The following is an 11,914-nucleotide window of genomic DNA, read 5'->3' on the forward strand; positions in this document are numbered from 1 at the left end:
CTTGTGCTCTGTCTTTCGAGTGAGACGTAATTGTAAGTGACTGCAGCTGATGCATAGTTCACACACCCTCGTCTCTGTAAGTCGCCTTGGATAAAGGCGTCTGGTAAATAAACAAATAATAATAATTACATATTAAGCAAACCTAGATTTCATACATTCATTAAAATGTACAATCTTAATTTTAAAAAACAATCATTTCTATCTGATACAAGCTATCTTGCGTTAATTAAATATCACTTGTGTTCTACAAAGCTTGAATGGATTTATTTTTATACCAAGATAAATTACATAACTCCTTCAAATATACATTTTTGTTTTTGTTTTACTGCCAAGCAGTTGAGCCACATGGTGAATTTGTTATTTTAATACCACATTTGTCCTGCCTTAGCTAAGGCAGCAAACAAATGTATATTTAATCTGCTACCTGATTTTCATATATGCTGAAGAAATTGTGTTTTGTTGATAAACACAGTACGTGTCCATTTTATTCTGTGCACACTTGTCAATCACATAACAAATTCTATACATTTTTTTAACCATTATTAAATTGCCTTTGTGCAGTTACCCAAATTTGTCACTTTAGGAGTTTAGGATTACCACTTTAGTATTTCTGGATCCTTTTTTCCAAATGGAAATGGATTCTACTGGTAACTTCCATGGGGGCAAACTTGTTACAAGTCTGCTACAAGAGACACCCTCAGCTAAGATAACAACTAAATATCTTTGTGTAGTGATGGAAATAAGCCATTGAGCCACTCCAGGTTTTACTATGAGTCTGATAATTAGACACGTTTTCAGATATCAAGCTCGGGTGCTGTTTAATTGTAATATGTCATTTACAAAACACACCCAGGAAGGTAGCTGTGCTCTGTCTTTAACACTTAATTGTAACTAAACCTGAAGTACAGCTCTGCCACTCTTAGAGTGGAAGCATATATTTTGGTAAAATACAAAATGTAGGTTTACAGTAATATACTGTATAAGTCAATATAGCATTTTATGCATAAAAAAAAAAAAAAAGTGCTATACATTATACAGCTGTTGGCTGCCAAACTCCACAAACAATAGTGTTAGGGTTAGTTAGGGGGTAAATGCCAGGCATAGCATGTGATGCACCAGAAATGTATGTCCTTCATTGTGATGCAACTCATTACAGGAAGGGAAACTGCCTCGTCAGTTACTTGGAAGACGTGTGTAGCCATGTCTCCCTGTCCTGTATCCCACAATGCTGAAAAAAAGGATGACATGAACAATAGTCAGGGCAGGAATAATATAATTATTATAAATAATATATCATTATTTGTTTCCTAAGAATTTGAGTCACTTTACTCTCATATTATATTTTTTCACCTGGTATCACAAACTCCAATTACTACAATTCTAATCTAGAACTACTGTTTCCTAAAGGTAATGTAGTCTAAGATTATGGTCTGCAAAACCAGACATAGAAGTATTAACTATCCTCAGATGTGGCATACATTCCTTGTTGCTTAATTAACATATGGCCAGAGTCACAAACACAGCAACACTTCTATATATTCAGTACCAATACATCTCACATTGTTAGGGTGAAATTCCTCAGTGATACCTCAGCTGTTCCCTAGAATTTCATCCTTTCCTTTTCTAGATACTTTACAGATCTCAGGGAGGCATTTCACTTTGGAGCTTACCAAATAGGGATGATGGCTAAAACGCTGAGAATGTAAGACACAATGAAGCAGAATCCAGCGAACCAGACAAGGGTGGCTTGGTAAATCTTGGTGAAAATGGGTGAGGTGGCCACACTGGCGATGGTGAATGACATCTGGAGCAAAACGAACATTTTGCCTTTGGGAAAAGAAAAACACAGGTTAAATGAAAGATGTCGTGATTCTCTTTATGTCAGCAGCCTATTCTTTTATACATTTTCATGAAAATCTAATTAGACACCATTAATTTTAGCAATAAAGGACAAACAGTTAAATTAGAAACATTACAAAATGAAAAATAATATAAATTAAAAGTGCTGAAGAGGACTTGAAATGTACAGTATAACAGTTGTTTGGTTCCAGTTTTGTAAAATAAACAGGTGTTTTACATCTTTCAAAAAATAGGAGCTTAAAGACTGGAGCAAAACCTTTGAAAATGTATTGAAAGATGGACTCTGGGGAAAAAAGGGGAGATTTGGTGTCTCTTTCAACAGAGAAAATTATGTCAGTTCTCAATCATAGAAAGCAACCCTGAGCTACAGTCGAATGAGTACACTCAACATTGAAATTAAAGGAAGCAAGAATCTACTTGAAACATGATTCACATTTAATACATGGCTCTCCCCCTTCTAAAATGAATCAGCAGTCCAACGGTAACTAAATAAAACATGAACACAAGTGAATAGCCAGTAATAATGTGTCAACAGAATTTCCCAGTTTTCCTGTAATCCATAATAAAACATTAAGAAAATGTTTATTTACGCATCAATCTGGAGGTTTTGCTTTGAAACAAGGCAATTCTCAGAAAAGGATATATTGTGTTTAGTCATGTAATGGCTATAGCTAGTTCTCAATGGGGCACTAGATTGTCAGGTTCAGTTGGTGTAGGACTAGATCAGCCAGTCTGGGAGTGCACTGTCATGTTAAGAGTTGAGAGGGTTCCATTGCTAAATTAGTCCTGTCTGTTTTCTGTTATTGATTTCTGTTATTGTCACTACTCTGAGCACTTGGGGACAGGTATGGGGATGGCGGGCTGTGATTGGGTTGGAATCCTGTCAGTGATGTTAGGAAGGGAGGTTATAAATACTGTGGGGCGGCCTGCACAGATCAGAAAGCAAGTTACCAGTTTGGTGAGACACCTCCGGTACGACATGATGCCCAATATAGCAAAATAGAATAATACTATTCTAATAAAAAGTACTTTAACCCTGCCTGGATTTGTTTAGGGTAAACAGCCTCTTTTATATATTAAACTAAAAGCAAAAATAACTGGTGATAGCTGGTACGGAATCAAATTTGGTGAAAATTCTAATTGTATTTGTTATTTGAGTAAATATTTTCTAAACTGGTTAAAAACACTAAACACAATGCACGTGGCTTGGGTTTCCCCTAATACCAAGAGTGAAAGTGGAAAACAATTTTGTATTTACCATATGATGAGCCTTGGACTTGTTTGGACAGCAGTGATCGGATGGTAGGCATTGGAATCAAGGCAAACAGATTCAAAGCTCGAGCTGGGTGGGGGAAAACAGGAGGCAGGTCAACATTAGAAAACTTCATTGATGCTTCGTGATTACTGTATTTTTCAGTATCTCTTTCCTGTGTTAAGACAATATATATAAACACACACACACACATAATAGTAACAATAGTAAAGCACCTCACCAGTCAAGGACATGACATAAATGATGTAAAGTTTGTAGCATTTAGAACAGCTAAAATTAGACAATGCGACATATAGAAGAATAAAAGAAAGAAAATGGATAAATACACTGAACACGATTATGCCAGCGGGACTCAACAGAAAAGAATGAACTAATTTACTCCAATAATTACATAACATTTATATAAATAAATAAACAAAATTCATTCAAAAGTTGTGCATGCTGATGTGCTGGAGAGGCCAAATCAAGGCTGATCCTCAGAGCCAGCATTGCATGATAATATAAATATAAGTTTATATAAAATAATGTTAATTAACATTAATACGGATTTAAAGATAGAAGTAAAAATGATGTCACAATATATAGAACACCATTACATCATGTAAGAATAAATCATGGATTTGAATATGAACAATAACAAGTAGTTGCCATGCCGTCAAAAACCTATAAATACCTCCAATGTTTTGATTCAAACACATGCTCCCATGAGAAAGATATGTACATCATATCGAAATGTTTGGCAGCTGTGACTCTTTGAGCTAATATATATATATATATATATATATATATATATATATATATATATATATAGTTTTTTTAAACAGACCATTTAATGTTATAAACTAATAGGTTCTGATAAGTGTTTTGGGTCTTGCATTTAGATCAGCTGATTTATATACAGGGTGATTAGAAAGTAAGCTTACCACATCAATGCACTATATTATTGATGTAATGGAAATCATCACTGTCTAATCACCCTGTAGTAGTGTTTCAATTGCACAATTGCACTACTGAGTAGATTGCTTCCCCCCAATATGGTCTCCTTCTGTAAAGTTCCTTAACTCAGGTTAAGGTCTTAGAATAAAAGTAGACTACATAAATTACACAGGTTCTATTTATTGTCTAGCGTGTAAGACTTCTCGTAAATCTGTCTCGCTGATAAAATGCAGGCCACTGCTGTGTATTTTATATAGGGACAGAAAGAGAGATAAAAGATGAAGTTTCACTTCTTTATTTTTAGAGGCTACATACTGGTAATGTAATCACAAGTTCTAATCATGCCTGGGCAAGACTAGGTCAACAAACATTTTTGAGTCAATTACAATTTTATTTTCAGAATTAAAGCAGGTGGATGTTTGCCTCTCTATCAGAAGAGTATGAAAAAAAAACATGGAGTAAGTTAATTTTGTTGAGATACAATATCTATAAAAAAATTGGTACTTAAATTATTTTTTCTGAGGACTTCCACAGGTTTGCAACAGTAACAGCTTCTACAATGCTATTTGCTTTATTTGTAATATACTGTACAATGCTACTTAAGAAAAGAAACACACACACACACACATTGATAAAATGTAAACTGTAGACAATTTAAATAACAATGAATACAGTAATTTGAGGCCCTCGGTTTGAAAATGTTAAACCTCAAAGATATTATATTAACATATCAGCTCCTCTCTGTATTTTTCCTGGTTTGAATGTCTTCTCGTAATAGTTCATTTTGTACTGTTTTAAATCTGTCTAGATGATAAAATGCCACTTCTACTCTTTATTTATATTTTATACATGTGGAGAGATAGAGAGAGAAAGTGGTTACAAACAGAAAAGATAATAACTATACAGGGTGAAGCAAAGCTCAGGCACCATTGGAAAAAAACAAATACAGACACATACAGAGGTTTCTTATAATTGTGTAAATATTTGCAAAAGTTATAAAAAATAAATTACAGTTGACTACAAAAGTTAGGAAAAGATTAAATGCAGTTACAGTGTTCACTTTGTAGAGTGTGACAGACTGACATGATCAGTGCACAAGTCTTCATATTTTGAACATGAACTAAAAAACAGTCCATTCACAGCAGGGAAAGCGAGAATTGTCTTGAGCACTGTTCTGTTGTTTACAGGTGTTGATCCGCTAAAGACAATGTTTGATAACATCACGCCTGAAGGCGGTCCTCCTTTATGTTTGCATACAGGTTGCCTAGAGTCGCTGCAGTCAGTGTACACAGCACTCAGTGTGACATTGACCCTGTACTATCCAATGGCCAGGATTGTTAATTACTGATAAATTGTACTTTGAGTTTTACCCCACCAAATGTGACCAGGCAAGAAAACACTCCAAGAGAAGGGAGCATAACAGAACTTTTGATGTACAATGAAAAATATTCTGGACTAGTCTACTGAGATGGCAGCACCTCATTCACTGTTTAAACTAAACTCATTGCTTCAGTGAGTCATAATGTAATTTCCTTTAGCTCTGATCACTGTCTGGCACAGATCTTGACATGACGCCAAATCCAAACCCGACACTGCAGGTGCTTTATGTTACTTTATAAATGCATGAAGATTTTGTAGAAATAAATTTTAAAAAAAAGGAATCACAGGATAATGTAAGACAATGCTAGAATTCCGCCCAGCACTGTTTCTTGGAATAGAATTGTTTATTCATGAGAAAGGACAAACTACATTCTGTGCACTTTATTATAAAGTAGACTTTGTTAACATCCCACTTTGTTCACAATCCTCAAATGCACTTAAGCTCCCTCAGCCCACTTTTTGAAGCCACTATGTCATTCTGTGAGCCATATAGCCATGCTCCATTTGTACTAATACATTGAGAGGTTATACATGCCATATTCATGCTATGTTTTAGCCTTTGTTATAGATATTTTTAACATTGACATTTAAAGTAATAACCTTTCCAAACGTAGTAAAACTACCTGAGGAATGTAAATAAACTGGGTTGTCAACAAGGTCTACTTTCTGGTAAAGTAGAGAGTAGAGGAGGAAGAATGTAGCTCAACATGTTTATTTTCATATTAAATAAGGCCATTCTAACTACACCCATGGAGTATATGCAAACTAGATTGTCAGACTGTCTGTAGTTTAAAAAAAAAACTAAGGCAAATTATATTAGTGCAAAAATGTAACATGAATTTGGGACAGTTCTGTTTTAATAACGTGTGCTGTATATATTAGTCCCTTACATAGATTAAATTAAAGGAAAGTCTCCACATATAACAGGTTTAGATTTCATTATGATAAGTGTTAGCATGGCAAATTTCTTAGAGAAAAATGGGCGCTTTGTTTATAGATTTGCACCAGGCTAGATGTAATACAGTTACTTTTGTTAATGATTAAACAGTACCCTTTGTAAAGGATATTATTCACAAGAAATACAACTCAACTGTACTTTTTAATAATGACTGTAGGGTGGGCAGGGTTACCGCCCTATACAGGACTATTGAGTCAAGACTAATAACATGCCAACACTGTGTCACAACAGGGGTGGAGAACACTCCAGCATTTCTGCCCAGTTCTTTAGACTTGCCTCTATCTCTGCCTACGTTGTTTTGAAAGAGACTTGATAATATGATTGGCTATTTTGATTAGGTACAGCTATCAACACAGAATTCATTGGTAGAACAGAATTCAATATACAGTGTATGGGTAGAGGTTTATGACTTATCAGCAAACTCGTAGCAGGGGGTAAATTTGACATTTTATTGAGATCTAAAAAAAAACCTAAATATAGTCAAATAAAAGGAACTAGAAATGTGAGTTTTTGTGAACATAAAGAAAGCATCCCTGATGTGTAAAATGAGTTGCTGAAACCCTTGGATGGGGATATCCCGTATAAAAAATAAAAAAATAGACACTACAGTACATAAAAGTATTATTTCCAAGATTTCCATTACACGAGAGTAGATGTTAAAACTTCATGCTGATTTGAACTCGGCTCTCGCCAAGATAAGCACCAACTAAGACGTAGCTTTACAGTAAACTAATGTGATCCATATGTGTCTCCATCCATTTACGTTTCCTTCCATATGATGATGTAGATATCCTTCTGTCTGGTGTTAATGGCTGAAGTGTAATGCTGGCTCCAGGGATCAGCTTATTTTGCCTCCCTGGCGCATCAGCACACACAACGGCTGCGATGCTGGCTCCGGGGATCAACCAAAGTGCGGCCTCCCCAGCGCATCAGCATGACAACCGTCTGGATTGAGCTAAGTAGGGTACATCTCTGGGGTTTTCAAGTGGGCACCTTCCATCCTCAGTGTTTCGTCGACTAGCCCACGACACCTCAAGAGGGCTCGACGGTGATTCTGGCGTCCCAGCATCACCCCCCTCCGTCCCCCACTCAACTCAGCCCAGCTTACTTACCTGTCCCCAGCCAGAATCTTTCCGTCTCAACCACAGCCAGTTGCTGCTCCTCTCTGCTGCTTCAGATAAGTTCTTCACTGTGCGACGCAACTCTTGGCCACTGAATCCGACGTCTCTGAGAAACCGGGTTGTAGAGTGTGCCACAAATCCTCGACAACCCACTTCCACTGGGTAAACCCGAACTCTCCATCCTCGCTGTTCTGCTTCAGTGGCTAGTTGAGCATACCGCAGTTTCTTCCTCTCATACGCCTCATCTACAGCATCCTCCCATGGCACTGTTAACTCTACCAGGTGAACAAGGCGTGCTGATCCAGACCACAAGACAATATCTGGTCGAAGGTTAGTGGTGGCAATCTCAGGTGGAAAAATAAGCCGTTGACCAACATCTGCCAGCATTTTCCAGTCTCTAGCAGCTTCCAGTTGTCCTGGGCGAGAATTGGTTTTAACACCTTTTCTTGGTGGTTGCTCTCCTGGGCGGAGGAATGTTGTCTTTTGTGTGTAATGTTTTGATGGAACAGGTGACAACTTATTGGTCATGTTACGCTTGTCTTCCAATGCTAAGGCCAAACAACGCAGCACCTGGTCATGGCGCCAAGTAAACCGTCCTTGGCTAAGAGCCACCTTACATCCTGTAACTATAGTGCAGTAATTGTTGCATCAAAGGTACTTTTAAGCTGATCACTACGGATTATTATTTTTTTAATAAAAGGTTATTCTCAATACCAGTGCATTTATTGTGAAGTGGGACACACGTTGAGAGCTATAAAAGAGTAATCTCTCATAATAAGCCTTATTATTATTTGTTTATTTAGCAGACACCTTTATCCAAGGCAACTTACAGAGACTAGGGTGTGTGAACTATGCATCAGCTGCAGAGTCACTTACAATTACGTCTCACCCGGAAGACGGAGCACAAGTGATTTGCTCAAGGTCACACAATGAGTCAGTGGTTGAGGTGGGATTCGAACCGTGGACCTCCTGGTTACAAGCCCTTTTCTTTACCACTGGACCACACAGCCTCCTATTTTATTATGGAAGAACTACTACTGGGTTATATTAACAACACTTTAAGCATTCTTGTACTTGGAGTTTCAGAACCCTGGAAACCTTGAAGGATGTTTACAAGCACTATTAAGAAAGTATTTAGATTAAGTAACAGTTAAGTTTTGTGAATTGTGTCTGTCCTGAAACATTTGAATACTTAAAAATAATCAAACAAAAAACTGTTTCTTACCAATGTAAAACATGTAGGTCTTTCGCACAAACGCCATCACCAGTATCCCAGTCCCGAATGACACCATCCCAACGATGATCATGGTGGTGTCCCTTAAACACTTGGAGAATACATACACTCCCAGGAAACTGGTGATGAAAATCACAAAGCCGGCTGCATTCCCATAGCCAATCTGTTCAGCTCCCCAGCTCAGGGGTTCCTTTATGACAAAGGATGGTAAGATGTCCATGGCTCCTGACACTGACACATCATACAATATAGCACCAGCGAACAAAAGCACAACGCTGATCAAGTCAAACGTGCCAGAAGTCGATGACCCATCTGTTACTGTGGGTGCATTGTCGGATCCACCTGTACCACAGTTGTCTGCTGTTTGACCATGGGGGAGTATTGCTGGTGTGCTCTCAGTACCGGGTACCTTCAAAATGGAAATGCTGTAGGACCAACAAAATATGTACAAAAAAACAGTGATCCCCACCAGCATAACACCTTGGTGTTGTGAAACATGAAACATATTGAAGATGTGACCAGATGAGATGCTACCAATAAAGCCAGCTATTCCATAGACCAACTCAATGCTTATCAGTCGGATGGACCTCCGAGTTTCATCCGAGCGAGCTGATGCCAAAGCCATGACCCCAGCCCAGTAAGAAGAAAATCCCCCAAACAAACCATACACAACAGCTGCCCCAAACATCACTTTGACAGGCCACTGCAGAAGAATAACAAGGAGCAGCATCAATCTGGAGAGCATGTAGCCCACAAGAGGCACACATATCGGGATCTTTCTGTTCCTTTTGTCACCGAGCCTCGCCAGGAAGAATGCCGGCAGGAATGGGACAAACCCTGAGATCATACCGTAGATCATGAGGAAATCCGACACTGCCGTCTGCTGCGCGTTGTCTCCATGGTCCGTGGAGTTGGTAAGCGAGGAGTTGCTGGAAGTCACATTGTAACGTTCTTTCACTACCATCAACAGCCCGGTATCGTAGAACGCACTGGCAACTTGTGCAGCAACCACTACCGGCTCAATAAATTCAATACAACCCATCCTTTCACTGAATAGTTCTTATGTTGAATCGTCTTTTTTGCCAACAACGGGACTGAACATCCTTTAAAAATTAATCGTTATGCCAGTCTTACCAGAGCAGCAATTGCAGTACAGATCAAAACTGACATATTTTACACATTGGAATGTGGTGGTTTTCATTTCACTTTTTTTATCGCAGTATCCACAATGTAGCCACGTTGACCGTCTTGAAAAAAAACATTTAAACACATTACAGTTGACTTACTTTCTAACTTCTAGCCGGTGGCTTGTTTCATTGCAATGTTTCTCGAGTCGGCTTACTGCTGCTGGCTGTTGCAGCTGCTGAGGGACCACGACTGTGACGTTAAACGAAAGCTACAAGCATACAGGATGACGTTGAAATGAGAAAGCAATACAGCAGTACACAAGAAAATTCTGTATTATGTGAAATTTCCTCGTGTGTTGGATTGAGCTACGTTTTCTAAACGTTTGTTTTACTGCAATGTTTGCCTCGCGTTCTTAAACTGGATTGCAAGCAATAGTAATGAAACAATCTATCAAAACTAGACATAAACAGCTCTGGAGCAAACTTTGCACGGTAGCAAAAACTCTAAAACTAGCCCAAACAGCACTAAATAATGTGAAAATCCAACCATGTCTGTAATGTTTACTTTTTAGAAGCCAAACCACATGTGATTAAGTAAGAGTGCAAGTTGTAGAAGTAGAAAAATATTACTTGTACAGTCCACTACTGTGGCCGACTGAGCCGGTCCCACGCCAGGATGGGTCCTGCCATTTTTCATTTTTTAAAATGTATTTATTTGCTTTTGACAGGGGCCGGCGGGATTTTCTCTTGGGCGGTGTCAGGATAGCAGTGATCACATTGATCGGATATCTCAGTCAGGGAAACATACACTCGAAAATAGTTTCTTAAAAAAAAAAGTTACAGCTGCTTGCCAAATATTCCGAATGGCTGGATATTCGTTAATCGCCGACTCCACACAGTTTAATTTTTCTTTTTACACAAAGTACAGTATGGATGAGGTTAAGTGTGCTTGTTTAGAATTTTTTTTTTAAAATGTGATCCAGTGCCATTATATGAAACATGGACCAATTCAGACCAGAAAAGCAATACTGGTGAGCGAGCTCCCAGAGTTTAACTTATATTAGAACATACTGTACATCGCAAAGAAAGAGTGACAGGTCCAGTTATATCTTGGTTTCAGGGCTGCTTATTTTTAAATCACGATTGACAAATTAATATATGTAATTAAAGACTAAGCAATGCAAGCTATTGGAAACAACACAGTAGGATTGGGCAAGATGCAAAGTTTAACCATGCTGAAAATATGATTAATATAGTTTGACGGTACTAGTTGGCGTTTTGCCCATCCAAGTTGTGAGACTTTGTTCTTGTAACTTTTAAGGTATGAATAGCTGGCAAATTAATAGTGCCTTTTATTCTAAGCATTATTCGACATTGCCACGCTCTAATAAAACTGTAAAGCTTTATTTAAACTAATTATTGTTTTCAATCTGGATGTTTTCAGAAAAATATGAAAGAATACACCTTGTCTAACAAATATGAATATATTAATGTGAGATATGAAAACCTATTTTAGTATTTAGCTATTTAATAAGGTACTAGGGACGTGCATTTTGGTTACGTTTTATGAACCTTTAACCCTATACATTGACATAAAGCTAAGGTTAAAAGTTTTGCATCACCCAATAGAATTAACACAATTTGCTTCATAAAGTTGAATTAAACCTGCTGAATAATGTTCCGTTATCTTACTGAATTACATATTGGTTTGTAGTTTTCCATATACTTAACAAAAAATGTGACATTTTGAAATCTAACAGGAAATACTAGGTGCTGCAAAACCTTTGGTCATAGCTGTGCTAAACAGGAACGCTTGGCACTGTCAAAAAAAGCTAAGTTTCTAGATATTTGTATTTTTGCCCCAATGGCAAATATGTCCTGGATATGCCAGTGGTACAGTCTCAACCTACCTACTGTACTTCTATGATTTCATTACAAATTAAATACAACCACACTAGAGGGCGATGTTACCCCAATAAAGAACTAGGAAGACAGTGTGAAGAAATGCGACTAATATTTTTGTTT

The 11,914-nt window shown here is 37.7% G+C and overlaps 1 protein-coding gene across 1 annotated transcript; it reads right to left on the bottom strand.

Annotated features, from left to right (window-relative positions):
- Window positions 1-309: 309 nt before the first annotated feature.
- Window positions 310-10,180, bottom strand: LOC117973244 (thymic stromal cotransporter homolog). The gene is made up of 4 exons (XM_034924903.2): window positions 8,754-10,180; window positions 3,119-3,202; window positions 1,671-1,827; window positions 310-1,228 (listed from the first exon to the last, which is right to left on the bottom strand). The coding sequence occupies exons 1-4, from the start codon at window positions 9,802-9,804 to the stop codon at window positions 1,174-1,176; spliced, it is 1,347 nt and encodes a 448-aa protein (XP_034780794.1). The 5' UTR covers window positions 9,805-10,180; the 3' UTR covers window positions 310-1,173.
- Window positions 10,181-11,914: the final 1,734 nt, after the last annotated feature.

This window comes from Acipenser ruthenus, chromosome 1 (assembly GCF_902713425.1).
Source record: "Acipenser ruthenus chromosome 1, fAciRut3.2 maternal haplotype, whole genome shotgun sequence".
Taxonomy (NCBI): domain Eukaryota; kingdom Metazoa; phylum Chordata; class Actinopteri; order Acipenseriformes; family Acipenseridae; genus Acipenser; species Acipenser ruthenus.

Bases quoted from the DNA above. Each gene is read 5' to 3' on its own strand.
- LOC117973244 (XM_034924903.2), bottom strand. From the start codon at position 9,804: ATGGGTTGTATTGAATTTATTGAGCCGGTAGTGGTTGCTGCACAAGTT. The intron at 1,828-3,118 runs GTAAATACAAAA...CTTTTCCCAAAG, and splicing joins AGTCCAAGGCTCATCATATG to GCAAAATGTTCGTTTTGCTC. The intron at 1,229-1,670 runs GTAAGCTCCAAA...CCTTTTTTTCAG, and splicing joins TTAGCCATCATCCCTATTTG to CATTGTGGGATACAGGACAG.